Source organism: Chiloscyllium plagiosum, unplaced genomic scaffold (genome assembly GCF_037043375.1).
Source record: "Chiloscyllium plagiosum isolate Xiang-an unplaced genomic scaffold, Cpla_swu_hap1 HiC_scaffold_32, whole genome shotgun sequence".
In the NCBI taxonomy this organism is placed as follows: domain Eukaryota; kingdom Metazoa; phylum Chordata; class Chondrichthyes; order Orectolobiformes; family Hemiscylliidae; genus Chiloscyllium; species Chiloscyllium plagiosum.
This window is the reverse complement of record NW_028270170.1, coordinates 17,900,427-17,921,973: the sequence shown is the minus strand read 5'-3', so window position 1 is coordinate 17,921,973 and position 21,547 is coordinate 17,900,427. Positions and strand designations below refer to the sequence as shown.

The following is a 21,547-nucleotide window of genomic DNA, read 5'->3' as shown; positions in this document are numbered from 1 at the left end:
ACCGACCTGAACTTGTTAACCTTCCAGGCTATTACGCTTGACATGAATACTGTTCTAGAGTGCTTTTTCATTATCTTGTTTTTACAATTCCTACATGGGATGTGGGTATTGCTAGCAAGACCAACATTTTTTGCCTATCTTTAATTATTTTTATTGACTGATGGGATGTGAGTGTCATTGGCTGTGCCAGCAATCATTGCCCATTTCTAGTTTCCCTTGAGAAGATGATAGTCAACCACTGCCATCTATTTGGTGTAGGTACACCCACAATGCCACTATGCAGGGAATTCCAGGATTTTGACCCAGTAACACTGAATGGTGATATACCTACAAGTCTAGAATATGAATGGCTTGGAGTGCAACTTGAAGGTGGTGTTTCTCATGTATCTGCTACCCTTATACTTACAGATAGTAATGTTCATGGATTTGGAAGGTGCTATCTAAAAAGCATTGGTGAATTGCTGCTGGAAATCTTTCAGAGGGAGTACACTGCTGCTGTGAAATGTCAGTGGTGGAGGGACAATGTTTGTGGATATGGTACCAATCAAGCAAGCTATTTTGGTCTGAATGGTGTCAAGCTTCTTGAGTGCTGTTGGAGCACACATAGCTTGCGCCTTATAGATGGTGGACAGGCTTTGGTGAGTCAGGTGTTGAGTTGATTGCTGCATGATTCCTAGCGTCATGAGCTCCTTTTGTAGCCACACTACTTAGCTGATTAGTCCAGTTCAGTTTCTGTTCAATAGCAAGCACCCAGGCTATTGATATTGGGGGAATTCAGCAATGGTGATGCCATTAAATGTGAAGAGGTGATGATTAGTTTCTCTGTTGCATATGGTTATTGCCTGGCATTTGTGTGGTATACATTACTTACAACTAGTCAGCCCAAGTCTGGATATTGTCCAGATCTTGTTGCATTTGAACATGGTCTGCTTCAGTGTCTGAGGTGTTGTGAATGGTGCAGAACATTGTGCAGTCATCAGTCAACATCCCCACTTCTGATCCTATGATCCTATTGCTGAAGCAACTGAAGATAGTTGGACTGAGGACACTACCCAGAAGAACTCCTACAAATATGTCCTGGAGCTGAAATGACCGACCTCCAACCACTACAACCATCTTTCTTTGTGCCAAGTGTGACTCAGCCAATGGAGAAGTTTCCAACCATGATTACTATTGTCTCCACTTTTGCTAGAGCTCCTTGGTACCACACTCAGTAACAAAAACACGTGTCATAGAGTCCTACAGCACAGAGACAGGCCCTTTGGCTCAAACTGGACCGCGCCGACTAAAATGTCTGTCCATGTTAACCCCATTTCCCTGCATTTGGCCCACATCCTTCTCATCCTTTCCTGTAGATTTACTTGTCCAAAATGCCTTTGAAATATGTTAATGCACCCACCTCACATTCCTTTTGTGTACCACCCTCTGGAGAAACTCAGCAGGTCTGGCAACAGCTGTTGAGAGAAAGCAGAATTAAGGGTGTATGGCTAGTGACTTCTTCAGAACTGATGGCAGCTAGGAAAAGGTGGCATATATGCTGAAGATGGGGTGGAGAGGGGAAAATAGTGAGAGTATAGGCAGAGATGGAGTGCAGAGAGAGAGAACAACAGGAAGACAAAGAGATTGATAATAGTATGCTGAGGAGAGAGAAAATCGGGTAATGGGATCATTAGTAGGTGACAATAGGTTGGCACTGCATAAAGCAGCCCAAATCAAGACAGCCTGAAGTGTGGGGGTAGGTAAAGGGTATGGAAGGTGTCCTAAAGGCTGTAATGTTGCCAGATGGAAAATGAAATACTGTTCTTCCAGCTTCCAGGTGAAATAACAACAATAATTTACCAGTATTTCACTCAATCTAGTATAGTGTATTTGCTAGTCACAATGTGGTCTCCTCCACATTGAGGAGACGAAACACAGACTTTATGGAACATCTATGTTCTGTCTGCAAAAATGACACAGCTTCCAGATACCTGCCACTTTACACACCATGATCCCTGACCAATATTTGTGTCTTGGGCCTATTGCACTGCACACCTTGATTATATAGAATGAGATCCTAGAGGACTGTACAGCAATTGTAAAATTTGAGAATTGTTCATGTCCCAAAACTTTAACGAAGAATACAGAGGCAGGAAGATGTGAGGTCATGGAATGATTTGAAATCAAGGTTGGGAACTGTGGTAATGAACAACAATACAACAGGAACAAGCTTTAAAAGAATTATCACGATCTTGCGTCAAATGGCCAATTTACACCTCTCTTTCCTCTCCCTAACATGGGGAAAAAAAGCTACAGCCTAATTACTTGTCCACAGCCCAGCTCGCCAAGACCATTGCTGAACTGATATTGAAATTGTACAGTATTCTTTGTTAAAGCTTTGGGACACAACAAACAAACAATTCTCAAATTTTACAATTGTCGAATAAACTTGAGAAATATTAACATTGCAGTTTGATGCTGAACATGTCCTTTATTGGTTGTCATGGACAAGGGCAGACCACTCAAAACATTCTCAAGCAGCAGCCCAGACCATAACTTTGCTCTTTGTTTCGGTAAGTGTACAGTGAAAATTACCCAGAATAAGTTAGTGAGGTTGACTACCAGGTTTTAAAACAGACAGAAATTTATTCACAAAATTACAGAATGAAACACAAAGAACAGAACTCAGTGTATCCAAACTAGACTTTATTATGCTGTTCCGAAAATACACAACAGTCCCAATAAACAAACCCCCTTAAACATAGAGTAAAAATGAAACAAAGGCTGCACCAAAACCCACATCACTGGCATCAATAGCCACCTTGAAAGGCTTCATGTAATCAGTTGTGGCTAATACTGGGGCAGTGGTTAACACAGTTTTTAGGCTGTCAAATGTCTTGACAGTCTGCTGTCCACTGAAACTTCTTGTCCTTTGTAACACTTCGGTGAGTGGAGCAACCACACTGCTAAAATACAGCACAAACTTTCAGTAAAATCTACTCAATCCCAGGAACCGTAGTACTGCTCTTTTCATCGACAGTGTGGGAAATTCCCCAATCACTTTCATTTTTGCATCCGGTGGGGCCATTTGTCTGTGCCCAATAACATGGCCCAGGAACGTGACTTGGGGTTTGGCAAATTCACTTTTAGCTAGATTTACCACCAAGCAAGCCTTCCAAAGTCGCTCAAACAAGTCTGATAAATGCTGTAAATGTTCCTTCCATGTGTGACTAAAAATCACCAGGTCATCAATATACACCACACAGTTGGGTAATCCATCAATGTCCTTATTAGTTAGTCTCCGAAATGTGGCTGGAGCGTTTTTCATACCAAATGGCATGAGTTTGAACTGATACAGTCTATTTGGTATTACGAAAGCTGAAATAGCCATTGCTCTTTCTGACAAAGGTACCTGCCAGTAGCCTTTGAGCAAGTCCAATTTATAAATGTTAGTTGCTTGTCCCACCTTTTCAACACAGTCCTTCAACCGCGAAATTGGATATGGATCAGTCTTTGTAACGGCATTGACTTTTCGGTAGGCCACACGTAACTGTTGGGTACCATTTGGCTTTGGCACCATGACTATGGATGAGCTCCAGTCACTGTAACTCACTTCAATTATGCCATCTTGGAGAATGTATTCTACCTGCTTCTGAACCAGTACCAACTTTAGAGGATTTTGCCTACAAGTATGTTGCTTAATCGGAACAGCATCTCCTATATCTACACCATGAACAATTAGCTTAGTACTTCCCAGTTTATTTCTGCGTATCTCACCATGTGATAGTAATAACTTTCAGGTCATTTCAATTTTCTTGTGGAAGGTAACTCAATAATTTATCCCAGTTTCTGACAACATCCTCATTGTCCAATTTGATTTGAGGAATGTCCCATTCAAAAAGTACAAATGGAACTCCCTTATCCCAGTCATGTGGATAGTCTTGATATAAGCCCTCAACATGGTCCTTAGTGTTTGATGCCACCTTTCCAGTGCTCCCTGCAATTATGAATGGTATGCAGTAGATTCAAATTGTTCTATTCCCAAGCTATCCATAACCTCCATGACTAGTTTGGATGTGAAGTTTGATACTTGATCTGACTGTATCTCTATTGGTAGTCCGTCTCTAGTAAAAAATTTGAGTAATTCTTCTACAACCCTTTCAGCTGTGATACTGCATAATGGGACTATCTCAGGAAATCTAGTCAATACATCCATTATTCTTAATAATTATTTATTCCTACTTTTTGTTTGAGGTAGGGGACCTACACAATCAATCAAGTCTCTCATGAAAGGTTCTCAAATGCTGGTATAGGTATTAAAGGTGCAGCTTTTATTAATGCCTGTGTTTTTCCAATTAGCTGACATGTATGACACATCTGGTAAAATTCAACATCCTTGTGTAGTGTAGGCAAGTAAAAATGTCTTTTGTATTTTAGCCTGTGTCTTCCTCACTCCTAAATGACCTCCAAGTGGTAGCTCATGCACCACTCACAGCACTTCCTTTCTGTACCCTACTGGCAAAACAATGTGATGAACCTCTGCCCATTTCTCATCTGCTTGAGTGTGTGATGGTTTCCATTTCCCCATTAAGACATAATTTTTCAGGTAATAACACATAGGGATGCATTCACTCTCCTTCCATGTATATGCCTTTTGATACAACTGCTTTAAGTTCTCATCTCTCTGCTGTAGCTTAATAAGCTTAGCAGAGCTAAAGATACTTGCATGTTTACCTATTTGATCCTGTTCTGTCCCACTTATCTGATTAAAAAAAAGTATCTGAGAAGACCACCTCAGCTTCCTTATCTGTGCTTTTTGATCTCTTCTACTCCAGCTTGTGACTCCACGATCTTGTTACTACACAATTAGGGAAGATACCCAAATAAGACTCCTGCAGTGCTTCACTTGCCTGCATCTCCACTGGCTTTTCAGCTAGAGTAGGCAGCATGCCTACCAATGAATCAGCTATATCATTTGCAAGGTTAATTTGTATTCCTGGAGCTGAAGGTTTGTCCAGTACTCCTACCACAAATTCTTCACTCTTTTTGTGGACACTTTGGCCTCACTTTACATAATTGAGCGCTTTTTGTCTCACCATGAATTTCTGTTACCTTTTCTGGCAATAGTCTTTCAGGAATACATATCTCCTCATCCTTCAGCATCACAGACTAAGAAGATTCTGTGTCCCTTGATATTGTAACCTCGTTACCTGGTCTATGTGAATAAACTTTACCCTTGCTTTTATATTTTTTAAGCAGATCTGGCACTTCCTCCTTAATCAACCTCTGATGCAGCTTTCTAGCTTCCACTGTGCTTTCTGATACCATGCCAACAAAACTCCCAGGCTTGTCATGTTTTTGTACATCTGGCTTTGTCCTACCCCACCAAGACTGTGATTTCATGTGGCCCACTTTATTACAATGAAAACACCAGAGCTTTTTCCTTCTTTGTCCTCTTCAAGGGTTTCCTTTTTACCCTGTAAGTTATCCATAGGATCTTCACTGAGATCTACCTTTCCCTTTCCACGTGAGGATTTCTCTTTGCCCCAATTTCTCTCACTCATGGACTGAAATAGATTCTGAAAGCCAAACCATATTTTATGGACCAGCTCATAATCATCAGCCACTTCAGCTGCTAACCTTGCTGTTTTAACTCTCTGCTCTTCCACATAGGTTAGTACTGCTTCAGGGAGTGATTTTTTGAATTCCTCCAAAATAATTACCTAAGGGCATCGTACGTTTGCTCTATTTTTAAAGCTCTTAACCATCTATCAAAATTACTTTGTTTGATCCTTTTAAACTCAATATAGGTTTGACCAGGGTTCCTCCTTAGATTCCTGAAATGTTGTCTATAACTTCTGGTATAAGCTCATATGCACTTAAGATGGTTTTTTTTCACCTCCTCATACTCCCCAGATATCTCCTTGATAGTGATGCGAAGACCTCACTAGCCCTACCTGTAAGTTTTATTTGGATCAACAAAACCCACATAGTCACTGGCCACTGCATTTGTTTAGCCACTTTTTCAAATGATATGAAAAAGGTTTCCATGTCCTTCTCATCAAATTTGGGCAATGCTTGAACTTAACAGTTTCTCATCAGGCTTTCACCCGCCGTGGGTCTGGTCATCCTCACTCTCTTCCTCACTAGATTTGCCTTTAGTCTTCATCTCCATCCTTCTAAGCTGACTTTCCTTTCTAAGTATAGTATTTGAAGCTCAAATATTTTATTTCTATTCTGCTAAAGTCCTTTGTTCTTTTTATTTCTCTTCCGCTTTTAACTGTAACTCAAATTGTTTCATTTTTGCTGCCCTTTCCTTCTCCCTACCTCTAACTCAAGCTGCTTCATTTGCAATTAAATTCTTGCCATCTCCCTAGATCCTGAATGCGTTTTCAGCAAATTTAAATGCTGAGCTACCGCTGAAATCATACCATTTTTCTTCACATTAGGAGGTAGCTCCAGCACCAGTTTGTCTACTAACTCCTGCAGCTTAGTCTTATTCACCTTCTGTAAAACTTCCAGTCATCTTGTCCACCTCCAGAAAACTCTTGATGACTGAAAGAGCCATTGTTATCCCAAGCTTTGTCTACCCAACCAAACCAACATCTGAAATAAAGTTGCTAGTACCTACCACTCGCTGTCTAAATCCTGCAGAGAGCCCCCAATCTGTTATGGACTAGGCCAGACCATTCAAAACATTCTTAAGTAGACAGCCCAGACCGTAACTTTGCTATTTGTTTTGGTAAGTGTACAGTGAAAATTATCCGGAGTAGGTTAGCTCAGTTGACTACCAGGTTTTAAAACAGACAAAAATTTATTCACAAAATTACAGAATGAAACACAAAGAACAGAAGATAGAATATACACAGAACTCAGTCTACCCAAACTAAACTTAATTATGCTGTTCTGAAAATACACAACAGTCCCAATAACCAAACCCCCTTAAACATAGAGTAAAACTGAAACAAAGGCTTACAGGTCAAAGTTAGAAGGGCAGAAAGAGAGAGAGAGTCTAGCAGCCTGTCTCCACAAAGCCCACTGCTGTACTGACTGAAACAAGAATTCAGCTTTCAGGACTGACCACTCTCCTTTCATTATACAGGTTACTTCTAAAAGATGAAAGCTGCGGTCTAAAGTCTCATCTGTTTACATATAAACAAAAAGACTTCCCAAAACTCTTTTCATCTCTGTACCAAACCAGTTGTTTTGGAGCCCCGACTGATTTATGACCCCTCTGAAAAACATCAGGACACAGTATCCTGGAGAAAAGGAACAGCTTTCAGAAAAGGGGGCCAGCTTTGTAACTTTGGCGAACAAAGTTGTAGAGTATCTGGATTTCAATGACTGTAGAATTGCATTAATTTGTGAAATATTATAGCAAGTTAAAATTAAAATCCAATTTTTAAAATAAAGTATTGTATTCAAGAAAATAATTACATTGTTTTTACACGAGTAAATCAGGAATTGTATGGTGTAGCCTCCTGTAAGTAAGCAGATATTCAGATACATCACTGTTTGCTAGTGTTGGTGGACAGAAAAGATGCCATGTCACTACTGGAGCATTTACAATATGTTGCCAGGACTAGACGGCTTGACTTATAGGGAGAGGCTAAATAGGCTGGGGCTTTTTTTCCCCTCAGAGCATTGGAGGCTGAGGGGTGACTTTATGAGGTTTATAAAATCATGAGGGCATGGATAGGGTGAATAGCCAAAGTCTTTTTTCTGAGGTGAGTGAGTCCAGAACTAGAGGGCATAGGTTTAAGGTGAGGGAAAAGATTTAGACAGGACTGGTGTGGTAACTTTTTAAATGCAGAGGGTGGTGCATGTATGAAATGACCTGCCAGATGATGTGGTACAATATTTAAAAGGCATTGGGAAGGGTATATGAATAGGAAGGGTTAGAGGGATATTTGCCAAATGCTGGCAAATGGAACTAGGTCAGATTGGGAGGTCTGGTCAGTGCAGACGAGTTAGGCCAAAGAGTTGTTTTTGTGCTGTATGATCTATGATTTTTACAGATTTAATGCAATTTTATTTACATTTTAAGCCATCATAAAAATTGTATATTGGTTTTCAAATAGTTTTAAAATAATATTTCTCAACTAATACATATTAATTTAGATAGGACTTTTTTAGTCTCAAACTGAGATAGAGTCTTAGAGACATACAGCAAGGAAACAGACCCTTTGCTGACTTGTCCTTGCCGACTAGATATCCTAAATTAATCTAGTCCTATTTGCCAGCACTTGGCCCATATCCCTCTAACCCCTTCCTATTCATATACTCATCCAGATGCCTTTTAAATGTTGGAATTGTACTAGCCTCCACCACTTTCTTTGGCAGCACATTCCACAGTTTTTAGTTTTGTTCAAGAAGCTTCTACAAGCTTAATTTAAATTGTGAGGGAAGATATTGAACAAAAAAAACAGAAACATAACCATTTGATTCATTCATTTAATAATTATAATATACCTCCAATAGATTGTTTGAACATAATCATCTCAGAAATGGTAATGAAGAAGTATCTTCCCATTAACAATACTATACAAAAATTTACAAAGAGTGCATTTATGATTTTGATACACCCTGTATTCCAACAAAATTTCCCCCTCTAAATGTTACTCATGAACAAGTACCCCCTCCAACACACAGGCTGTTCCATGACTCTTGTAATCAATATAATTTTATGCCCTAACCTTCCATTTTCAGAAATTGTGATAATTTGTGATAAAGTAGGCAGATAGTATCTGTTTTCTTTTATATCGCCATTACAAAAGGTGAATTGAGGTGATAAGGGCTGAAGGCAATTTTATTAAAATAGATTGTCATCTAAACTTGGAAATATTTTGTAGAAATCAACAAATTTAAATCTAAAGTAAGGAAAGGGACTTACTTTCACCAGCAACCTGCAGGGAGTCTTTTTTTTGCTGTCACTGTTACTTGCTAGACATCTTAATTGTCATTTGACTTTAGGCCTACTATATGGGTTTGAAACCTCGTGTTAAGGTTTACGTTTATTTTAAGTGACTTTCCTACATTCATGATAATAAAACAAAGTTGAAACAAAACAAGCTTTCACTTAACTTTAAGGCCAAATGGTCAGTATTGCAGGCTATTATCAAGTTTAATGTCTTGTAGGCTTATTAAAGTGGACACTACAATTCCCCCCAAAAACTGAGTAATTATATAAAATTTCATCTGTCATAAAGTTTAAACATTCACAATCAATTAACTGAACCACAAAGATTTAGTAACTATCATTATTGTTGTAATTCTCTCAGATGTACATTGAATTCCAGAGCTTTGATAGAAGACACTATTAAATATTTTATAAAATATTTCAGATACAATTCTTTGGCATTTAATGATGAGCATGTAAGTGCGCAAGTAGAAGGAAATATTTCTGCTTTGAAGTCATTTACAATAGATTACACTAAACTTTCCAAATGAGAAAGTTGTTTTTATAGTTTTAAATTTAGAAATCTCCTTGATGCGATCATTATAGTTTGCTGATTCAACACCAGTTTTTACATATATACATACCATGAATAAAGTCAATTTTTACAATGTCACAGTGGAAGAGTATATTTTAATAAAAAAAAACATAAATGATTTAGAATGGTTGCTTAGCACCTAGAATTTAACTTGAAGTTGCCTTACATTGTAGAATTAAACTTTAAAAAGACAACAATTCTTACCGATTCTCATTTTGCATTTAATTTTAAATCTGATTTAATCAGATTTGTTTAGAAATAAGTTAATATGAATAGTATATTTTAATGGTCTATCAGTAGAAAAAGAAAAATAGATTTTTTTTAAAGCAGAATGTGATTAAAACAGACCATATTTGATGCATTTCACGCCAGATAATATTATCTGCTTAAAACTGTGATGTGCTTTCCTGTGTTCCCAGAAACCAGTATCTAGAATGAAAAGCAACTGTAGTGCATATAATGATGTGATGTGGTAGTATTAAAAGGTGTTTCATTCTGTGCCATAATACATTTGTGATAATGGTCACCCAAAATATTTCTTAACATCCGGTTGAAGATCATAAGTTTATACAAAGGTAAGACTTTTATATGAAAACAGGCAATGGTGTGCATGGAGTTATATTCCAAGCGAAACATGAACTTCTGCTAAAGTCCAATGATAGACGATATTTGTGGGTAGAATATTCAAAGCATAACAGTGACAAATCTTGATTGCAATTGGAGCATGATGCATTTCTCTGTTCCTTTTCATATCGACCTATTTCGCAGAAGCTTAGTTTTTGATGATCAACAGTTCAGCCCAATTTCGATGCCATTAGGAAAAGTAACCTCCACTAACAGTGGATGGTGTTTGCCGTTGATCCTGTGAGCTGCAACTACCTGTTAAGGAATTTCTTCGGCTGAATCCTGCAAATATTCAACATAAACATTGCACGCTTATCATTAGAATGGTCTTTAAAATTTGTAGCAATGGTTCAATCTCAATATTTCTTTGCATGTGAAAAAGTAGTCATCTGATTAAGTTGATGTTATAGACATATGAAAGCTTCAACAGAATTATGCCAAAATCAAAAAGAAACTCCACTTAATTAGACAATAAATGAGAATGCGTTGTCATTTTTCTTTTCAAAGCAAATGACTGAAAATTTTGTACTATACTGAGACTTAAAACATGACACTGGTATAATAGCCCATACATGGTTTCTTGCTGATTGTTTAAAAAAAAGTATTGATATCATTTATACTGAGGAATTCATAAGATTGCTGAACTCTTAAAATTAATAATGACATGTTCACACTGTTTTTCATTTTGCTGTTATGTACACTATGGGTGTGTTTAACATATGGACAAAGGGCTGTTAATAGAATGTATCTGCATGGGCCATGCTTGATCACATCTTCCCATATATTGTAATTATTCATATATGTACATATCTCTGTCATGTGATTGAAGTATTTACCTCAAGGAAGGAAAATAGGCTATCTGGCATGTCAACTTAAACTGAGCCTCGTGTGGATTGGTTGCAGACCACACTAACTGTTATCTAAGACAACCAGAATGACAAAGGAGGATTTCTGAAATATGTTAATATTTACTATATACTTGAAGATATTTAAATGATAGCAGGAACAGTATGGTAATTGGAATTCCCACAAATTTCCATGGTTGAGTTAAATACTGAAACTGTGTAATGATCTAGAACACTACATTGATGTCAAGAGGCTCTTCTTATAGTGATATTACTGCAGCCATGGTACTGGCTGCAGTAATAAAGGCAACATTTTAAAATCACTTAACAATTACTGTAGACATTGCAACAGAGCTGGGGGTCTAGGATCTTTATGAGAGAGCTTAGATGAGGTGAATGTTTGAACTGCTATCCCATCCTTCACTTCAACCAAAACTCTGCTGTGAAACTGCATCGACTTCTATCCACCCATAATTCTGGAGTTTACATTGACTCCCAAACCTTAAACAGTTCAAACTTATAATTGTCATCCTCCTCTTTAAACTGCTATATGGCTCCTTAACTCCCTGCTTTAAATCCTGCAATTGCACCTCATCCACAAACCCTGTTATTTTCTGTACCTCTAAATCTAACCCATTGTAGTCCCCTTTGACCTCTTGTTTTACCACGCCAATGATGGCAGAGCATTCTGCCACTTCGGCTTCGTTATATAGTATTCCCAATCTAACCACTCTCCCACTCCATCTTCTGTAAAATGCCCCATAAATCCATCAGTTTGACCTATGCTTTCAGTCAACCTTCCTGATAGAAATACCAGTAAAAGTGGATGGTAAGCTATCAAACATATTGAAACACTCTCCATTAAAGGTTTGAATTTAGGGCATTGTTAAATGCCTTTCCTAATCCACGTTTGTCATGTGATCTTATAAATGCACTTTATATCATCAATGAATGATAATTAAACATTTTCATTCTTTAAGCTTACTGAATAAAATTACCATGTAAACAAAATTTCATATGAAGTTTGAAAATATCAAAAAAAAAGGTAAATCTTCTGGTCCTAAAGTGCAGTCAGTCATTCATTTTAGACGATTATAGATACCTGCTTGCTGTAAACTCTCAAGTCGTTGCAAGCTGTTACGGCGGGATTGGTTAAAATTGCCTTTAGATAAGCGCCTTTGCCGTCCAGTTAAGATTGTAGCAGGTGAAACTATTCCAGCAGGAGGGACTTTACCCATCTTTTCATACAGTTCCTCAATCTCCTTCTTTTGTATTGCCTGTAACCTTTGAACCTCTGCCATATGCCTGTTGGATTAACACAAAATATTTCGACCTTTTAAACAAAGGGAAATTCTGTAAATAATGGAAGTCTAACATACAAACAGAAAAATGCTTGAAATTTTCAGCAGGTCAGGCATCACCTGTGGAAAAGGAAACAGAGTTAACGCTTTGAGCTGTTCACCTTCTGACCGTCTGAATTGTATCTTAACCTCCTGGAAATGTATTATCCCTCTCTGAATTCAGTGAGACCATGCATCCATCAGGAAAATTTGGATATTGCACCTGGACTGAAGTTCTTATGATAGGTCAATGACCTGAAATAGTAACTCTCTTTCCAGATGCTGCCTGAATTGATATGATTTCTGGCATTTTCTGGTTTGACTTCAGCCTCCGCATTGTTTTGAGCAAAACTGATTGGCAAATTTATACTAGTACTTTAATTAGTCTGTTTATTTAGAGATATTGTGGAGCCAATTACTAGTTAGATTTACTGAAATATAAGGACGCTGTTTCCCCTACAGAGCATTTATTGTGACAGCAGCATCACTTTTTCTGATTGAATTAATTAAATGATAAATAACCCCAACCTCTTGCACATCCTAGGACTGTGCCAAAAGAAATGGGCTTACACATCCTGTAGGAGAATTATGGTTTGCCACAGGTTACATCTAGATGTTGAGGTAAAATGTATGAAAAAAAACAAAGCGGTCATCTGTTGCTTATTCTGTTTTGACTAAGAACAGGGCATTTTTGAGCAGCTTCCGCGTTGGCCAATTTGGCCAAAACAGAACTCCACATTACAATTGGTGTAACACCCTGCCATTAAAAGTATTGCTTAATTATGCAATGCATAGCAACTCTATAGGAGACTATTTAGTAGTTAGTGCTGAACTTAACAGAAGGTTAAAATAAATCTACATATTTGTTCAGTACTTAATAGTACAGGTCTTGACCTTTTAAAAAATTGATATATTAGTAACTAAAATAAATAAAACTTGCATTGCATCAAATTAAAAACGTGAAATGTCTTGCAGACTTGCATTTAACTTTAGCAAACATATTCCAAAGGCTAAATTATGATTCAACAAAATTGGGTACAACACAATGAACAAACAGCTCAAGAACTTACTTTTCTCTTAAGTTTTGTAATTCTTCAAATATTTCATCGCCATCACTTTCAGTATCATCACTGCTTATATAGATAGTTGACCGTGAGTACTGAACCCATCCATGCACTGGGATTGAATCAGTGTGATCATCTGATAGTTTGGAATCAGTATTTTGCTTTTCATCTCCTGAACTGACCATTACTCTGTTACTGTCTAGAGAATGATTGGGAATCTCTGAAGCTGCTGCTGACAATGAAGGCTGCAGAGCCTGGGTGGACAAGCATAGCTCTGAATTGCTATCTTGCTGACATCCCAGTGCAGTACTCAATCCGCTGTCCAACATTGGTTCCCCAAGAGTTGTAGCTGTTCTCAAAGCGGTGCAGTTGTCAGGAACTAAACAATCTGGTTTACTGTCATCCTGATTTGTCAGGTGATCGCCCTCTTTGATTTGTTCTTGAGTTTTCAAAACTTCAAAGCGTCCGACTGTAACAGGTTGGGGTGAACCAGATTGCTGAAAATTCTTGAACTCTGCAAAACATTAAAAAACAAACAAGCTGCTAAAGCTACATTTGATTATTTTCAATATGCTAAGAACGTAATTTGGAAGTAATATATTTCTATACATTCTGAAAGTATTTCTTGCAATAGAGTACATAAAGCTGTTGAATCAGTCAATCACATTCAAAATATTTATTTTTAACACTTAAATTGAATAATTATGCACTAAAGTAATAAATGGAAACTGTTTTATAATATGTTCTTAGAAAGTACTAGTACATCGTCCCAAATCTGGCTATCCAAAGACCAGCAAAGTCTGAAAACCAGACAGAATTCTCTTAGGCTGTCTTGCATGAATTTTTATTTATTAGGGGAGTAAAATAACTTGCTGGGTTATTCACTGCGTGTTGCTTCATTTCATTGACTGATTATTGGTTTCGTGCACCTGTTTTTCCTGTACCCAAAGTCGGCCGCATGGCCCTTGATCCAAACCTCCCTACCAAAAAACTGGCAAGATCAAAAATCCAGCATGGACCCAGCCCCGAGGTTGCAATGTTGTGCTTGAATACCTATGCTTTTCCATAAAATGCATTCTCTTTAATCGCCAATTAAGAATGCAAGGACATCACCAGTTTTTGTAACATCAACTCTAAAGAAACACCTAGCTTTACTTTTATTTAGAAAAACTAAAACAACTTATTGTCATGTTAATACATCTTCCCTCACCATTGTTCAAATTTTCCGGACTATATGGCTCTGGTAGTAAAGGCACTCGAGGAGACATTTCATCACTTGGGATAGTTTTTCACAGACAGAATTGACAGAACTCATTTCCCCAACTCCACTTAAGGAACTTGCAGTAACCAATACCAGTTGTGAAACTACTGAAAATACCCCGAAATGTGGCCTATAAGACATGTTTCACCGTCTCCATGACGTGAGTCATGAAATAACTGGTATGCTTCATCATTATTGTATGTACAAGTCAGCACGATGGCAGCTGTAGGGGTTACAGTCTATAGGCTGTAAGAAGGTACCCTTTGCTTTGAGTTTTTTTGTAGTTAGGTGGTCTGGAGGAGAGTATCTGGAAGATACTGTAAAACTCTGCTTTGTTATACACTATCTATCCACTATTGACATAACTAGTGCCCATCTGATGGGCGGAGGAATACCAGTAGGCATTTTCACTCTGTTAGGCTTTAAGAGGTCAGCAATAGCTCTGCAAAGTGCATTGGGAATGGAATTCAGTTTCTGGGAATGAGGGAGAATGTCCCCAGGCCAAGCAAGCCTATTCAGCCATCGAGTAACACAGCAGTTGACTTGCTAATCCTATTGGAGCATGGAATTCACAACACAATATTCCATTCCGTTTTGAGCTGGTCAGGATCCTCTCCATACCAGTACACTCCTCCAATAACTTAAATCAAGCCAATATCTCATTTTGATGCACTTCCAGGTCCAGAAGACACTACTCACAGCCCTGACCCTGAAGCATCATTACTCCAACCTCAGATCCCCATCCCCCTAGCCCCACCTCCATTCCTGAAGGTTTATACCAGAAATGTTGACTTCTCCACCTCCTGATGCTGCCTGGCTTGCTGTGTTCTTCCAGTCTCCTGCTGGTCTACTTTGGATTCCAGCATCTGCACTTGCTTTTGTGACTGTGAATGGATCCAGCTAATTCATGTGCCAAGTTCTTCACTCAATCCACTCGCAAAGACTGGAAAGCCTGTTGGTGGGAGCTGCAGCGTGCCTCCTGTTTCTCTGCTATAGACACTCCACCTCTATCATTTACAATGCCAACCCAGTATATCAACTTGTTTTTGCACATCTAGATTAAAATGACATGCTCATTTTGCTCCAAAATGTGTTATATATTTAATATAACAGCCTACATAAAATAGCACTAGTTCAAAATGCAAATTCAGTGTCACATCTGAGATACCCAGCTGCATTATTTGGATTTTCAGTATTAAGTTAGAGACTGATTGATCTTTATTAGCATTAAATTTTATATTACCATATTTGAATGGATGTTCTATGCGAAACAATGCAATCTTGTCAGCTGAACTAGTTTCAAGTGCTATTAAAGGTTAATTAATTTCTACTATTCTTCCCTGGACTAAATATGTTTGCTAACACTACAACTAGCAAGATCAATAACTACTTAACCAAATATAACAGCAAAACAGATTGAAGGGAGAAATTTATGATTTTATGTATGCATACCAAAGTAACACGGTAGCTTTCAAAATATACAGCCTGTGCAGATAATGTGGATAAATGAAAAGTTACCCACCTTTGCAGGAAAAGGTGATTGGCAGAAAATTATTTAAAGATGATAGTTTGGGAAATGTTGAAATACAAAGAGATCTGGGTATCTTGTCCACCAATCACAGAAAGAAAGCATGCAGGTGCAATAAGAATTTTGGAAGACAAATAGTATGGAGGTGTTTGACAGGGCACTGGTGAGACTACACCTGAGCTATTGTTTGCAGTTTTGGTTTCCTTGCTTAAGAAAGAATATACTACTTGTAGAGTGAGTACAGTGACAAATCACCAGACTGACTCTTCATGCCATAAGGCAAAGTGCCCATTTCTCTTGGTGAGTTGAGTTAGAGTGAGTGGTGGTGGCTTTGTGAATGAGAGGTAGCAGACAGAAGGTAGTGGCTCTTATGCTTAAAGAATACAAAAGGTCAACTGGTTACAAAAGATTATAAAAACCTCACTGCATTGCTCTACTGCATGTTGCATTTGAAAATTGAGCCCTACTCCACAAATTTGTTTCACAGCATGATGGACAATAACCCTTCCTTTTCAGAACAGACATGATAAAAGAAGCAGGAGAAAGTGAGGACTGCAGATGCTGGAGATCAGAGCTGAAAAATGTGTTGCTGGAAAAGCGCAGGAGGTCAGGCAGCATCCAAGGAGCAGGAGAATCGACATTTCGGGCATAAGCCCTTCTTCAGGAATGAGGAAGGTGTGCCAAGCAGGCTAAGATAAAAGGTAGGGAGGAGGGACTTGGGGGGCGTTGGGAATGCGATAAGTGGAAGGAGGTTAAAGTGAGGGCAATAAGCCAGAGAGGGGGTGGGGGGCGGAGAGGTCAGGAAGAAGATTGCAGGTCAAGAAGGTAGTGCTCAGTCCGAGGGTTGGGACTGAGATAAGGTGGGGGGACGGGAAATGAGGAAGCTGGAGAAATCTGCATTCATCCCTTATGGTTGGAGGGTTCCTAGACGGAAGATGAGACGCTCTTCCTCAAGGTGTCATGTTGCCATGGTCTGGCGATGGAGGAGGCCAAGGACCTGCATGTCCTTGTCGGAGTGGGAGGGGGAGTTAAAGTGTTCAGCCACGGGGTGGTTGGGTTGGTTGGTGCGGGTGTCCCAGAGGTGTTCTCTGAAACGTTTCGCAAGTAGGCGCCCTGTCTCCCTAATGTAGAGGAGGCCACATCGGGTGCAGCGGATACAGTAAATGATGTGTGTGGGGGTGCAGATCACAAATTCACCTGCACCTCCAGATAAAAGCAGCAACCAGGACTGTAGTTACTATTTTCACTTTCACCTTATCTTATAGAGTCATAGAGATGTACAGTATGGAAACAGACCCTTCGTTCCAACTTGTCCATGCCGACCAGATATCCCAACCCAATCTCGTCCCACCTGCCAGCATCCAGCCTATATCCCTCCAAATCCTTCCTATTCATATATCCATCCAGGTGCCTTTTCGATGTTGCAATTGTACCATCCTCCACCACTTCCTCTGGTACCACCCTCTGCGTGAAAAAGTTGTCCCTTAGGTCTCTTTTATATCATTCCCCTCTCACCCTAAACCTATGCCCTCTAGTTCTAGACTCCCCCATTCCAGGGAAAAGACCTTGTCTATTTATCCTATCCGTACACTCATGATTTTATAAACCCCTATAAGATCACCCTACAACCTCCGACACTCCGAAAACAGCCCTAGCCTACTCAACCCCTCCCTATAGCTCAAATCCTCCAACTCTGGCAACATCCTTGTAAATCTTTTCTGAACCCTTTCAAGTTTCACAACATCTTTCCAATAGGAAGGAGACCAGAATTGCACACAATATTCCAACTGTGGCCTAACCAATGTCCTGTACAGCCGCAACATGACCTCCCAAATCCTGTACTCAATACTCTGACCAATAAACGAAAGCATACCAAACACCCTCTTCACTATCCTATCTACCTGTGACTCCACTTTCAAGGAGCTATGAACCTGCATGCCAAGGTCTCTTTATGCAGCAACACTCCCTAGGATCTTACCATTAAGTGTATAAGTCCTGCTAAGATTTGCTTTCCCAAAAATGCAGCACCTCGCATTTATCTAAATTAATCTCCATCTGCCACTTCTCAGCCCACTGGCCCATCTGATGAAGATCCCGTTGTAATCTGGAGGTAACCTTCTTCGTTGTCCACTACACCTCCAATTTTGGTGTCATCTGTCAACTTACTAACTATACCTCTTATGCTCACATCCAAATCATTCATATATATGATGAAAACTAGTGGATCCAGCACTGATCCTTGTGGCACTCCACTGGTCACAGGCCTCCAGTCTGAAAAACAACCCTCCACCACCACCCTCTGTCTTCTACCTTTGAGCCAGTTCTGTATCCAAATGGCTAGTTCTCCCTGTATTCCATGAGATCTAACCTTGCTAATCAGTCTCCCATGGGGAACCTTGTGGAATGTCTTACTGAAGTCCATATAGATCACACCTACCGCTCTGCCCTCATCTTTGTTACTCCTTCAAAAAAAAACTCAATCAAGTTTGTGAGACATGATTTCCCGTGCACAAAGCCGTGGAAGCTGAAATTAACTTTGTGGTTCCACAACTATTTATTTTAACAGGTTAATATTGCTAAGATAAGCAGAAATACATTACAGGTTGGATATAATAACAAACAACAGATACTGATACACTGATGTCACTGATTTTCTGTTTGCAAGAATGCTTGTATTAATCATTAAATTTGTAACTGCTACTGAACAATATACATGTCAAGAACAATGGCTGTGTGGGAAAAAGATCGTAAACCTAAAAATCTGATCAGAAATTCCACCATATTTTAAATATATTACACGCAAAGATTTGCAGACTCTAACTTCACCTGTCAGATAAATATGGTGCATTGAAAAATTCAAGATGAAAAAAAACCCTCAAAATCTAAAATAACTAACTTAAGTTGGCCCCTCCTTAATGAAGTATATAAAGAAATACTTTTGAAAAATTAGTCTTATACATGTGCTGTGCTTATGTAAATATTATTGGGAATTATATTGTTTTACTCAAAAACATTGCTAATAAAATGCACCACATTGTTTCTAAATATGAAAATACAATTAACTAACCAATCATTGCTGCAATTCTGTAACTTTATAAATTATCACAAGTTGCACATCCGAGCAATTGTGAATGAGAGAAAGAATGAAATTATAGGAACAGCTGATAGGAATGCTAAGTAACTAATTTATAAAAATACAAAGCAAAACAACTTGCCAAAACATATTGCAGATGTAATAGTTACTTACCCTCATTAATAGGTGGCAATGGCAATTTTCCTGATTGTGATGTTAGTGCTTCAGTAATAATCAATGATGGTATACTGTTCTTACTAATATCCAGCAACTGTTAAAAGAGGTTTACATAAATGAAAATCAAAATTGTGCAACAGGACCTTTCTCATTTTTCCATTGCAATATACAAATCAATAGTGGGACCAGATAGAATGTTGAAAAGTTGCATTGTTGTAATCTCAATAACCATAATTTTTATTAAAAAAACATTCATGGCATGTAGGTGTTGCTTTAGCATCTGTCTGTAATTGTCCTTAACGTAGTGACTTATTAGGCAATTTCAGAGATCAGGAGAAAGCTCCAGGCCTGCCGTGTATTTACTGTTCCCCAGACCTCCCCCTCACTGAGGATGAACGCTTAGTCCTCAGCAAAGGCCTCACCTTCATCCCTCTACGCTCCTGGATTAATGAATTCGACATGTGTCATGACCTTGAACATTTCTTCCACCACCTCTGCCTCCAGGCACATCTTTTCAATCAAGACTCCTGTCCACCCACCGAAGACCCCTTCTCTCACCTTCAACACAGCCCATCCACCTGGACACCCCATACTGGTCTTCATCCGCCTTTGGACTGTTTCTGACTGTTGCTGTGACATAGACCGACTCAACTTGTCCACCCCTCACCCACTTCGACCTCCTGCCTTCGCAATGCACAGCTCTCCACTCCCACTGCTCCAACCCCAACCTCACCATCAAACCCGCAGACGGGGCGAGGGTGGGTGGGGAGGGTAGAATGGTGTTAGTTTGGCGCACTGACCTCTACATCACTGAAGCAGACCCCTACTGCCCCCTCGACTATGACCTCACCTCCCATCATCCCCCAGACCATTCACAATCTCATCACCTCTGGGGATCTCCCATCCACAGCCCAATTCTACCTACTATCGAAGATTCACAAACCTGATCGACCCCATTGTCTCAGCCTACTCCTGTCCACTGAACTCACCTCTGTATACCTTGACACCGTCCTGCTCCCTCTTCGTCCAGGAACTCCCCACCTATGTTCAGGACACCACCCATGCTCTTCACCTCCTCCATGACTTTAATTTCCCTGGCCCCCAACATCTCACCTTCATCATGGACATCTAGTCCCTGTACACATCGATCCGCCACGTCAAAGGCCTCCAAGTCCTCCGTTTTTTCCTCCCATGCTGTCCCAACCAGTACCTTTCCACCGACACCCTCATCTGCCTGGCTGAACTGGTCCTTGCCCTTAACAACTTCTCCTTCCAATTCTCCCACTTCCTCCAAACCAAAAGGATAGCCATGGGCACCCAGATGGGACCCAGCTATGCCTTCCGCAGCTACACCAGCGCCACACCCCACCTGTTACTCCTCTATATCGCTGACTGCATCGGAGCCACCTTGTGTTCCCACAAGGAGGTTGAACAGTTCATCAACTTCATTAACACCTTTCACCCCAACCTCAAATTTACCTAGACCATCTTGGTCTCCCCTCCCCATCCTGGATCTCTCCATCTCCATCTCCGGCGACCGACTAACCATGGACATCTACTACAAGCTCACCAACTCCCACAGTTACCTTGACTACACCTGCTCCCACCCTACCTCCTGTAAAAATGCCATTCCTTATTCCCAATTCTTCTACCCCCCTCTGCATCTATTCCCAGAATGACCAATTTCACCTTAGAAAATCCTAGATGGCCTCCTTCTTCCAAGATCGCAATTTCCCTTCCCACGATGGTTGACGATGCCCTCCAGTGCATCTCCTCCACTTACTGAACCTCTGCCCTTGAACCCACCCCTCCCAACATAACAAGGTTAGAACCACTCTCCTCCCTCTCCCCCCCCTCCTCTCCCCCGCCCCCCCAGTCCGGACCTCACCTTCCATCCCACCAACCTCCACATACATTGCAGCATCCTTCACCACTTCCGCCACCTACAAATGGACCCACCACCAGAGATATATTTCCTGCCCCACCCCTATCAGCGTTCCAGACAGATCATTCCCTCTGCGACTCCCTCGTCAGATCACCCCACTCCCAACACCTTCCCCACTCCCAGAACATTCCCCTGCCACTGCAGGAAGTGCAAAACCTGTGCCCACATTTCCCCCTTCACCTCCGCTCAAGGCCCCAAAGGATCCTTCTGCATCTGA

At 39.9% G+C, this 21,547-nt stretch overlaps 1 protein-coding gene across 2 annotated transcripts in view; it reads right to left on the bottom strand.

Annotated features, from left to right (window-relative positions):
* Nucleotides 1-8,419: 8,419 nt before the first annotated feature.
* Nucleotides 8,420-21,547, bottom strand: part of wnk4a (WNK lysine deficient protein kinase 4a) — a 75,086-nt gene continuing 61,958 nt past the window's right edge. For both annotated transcript variants that reach the window (XM_043674988.2, XM_043674989.2), the window contains exons 16-19: nucleotides 19,383-19,479; nucleotides 13,353-13,860; nucleotides 12,045-12,247; nucleotides 8,420-10,379 (exon numbers count right to left, since the gene is read on the bottom strand). In XM_043674988.2, the coding sequence (XP_043530923.2) occupies nucleotides 10,288-10,379; nucleotides 12,045-12,247; nucleotides 13,353-13,860; nucleotides 19,383-19,479 (900 nt within the window). In that variant the 3' untranslated portion in view covers nucleotides 8,420-10,287. The remainder of the gene's footprint in view (nucleotides 10,380-12,044; nucleotides 12,248-13,352; nucleotides 13,861-19,382; nucleotides 19,480-21,547) is intronic.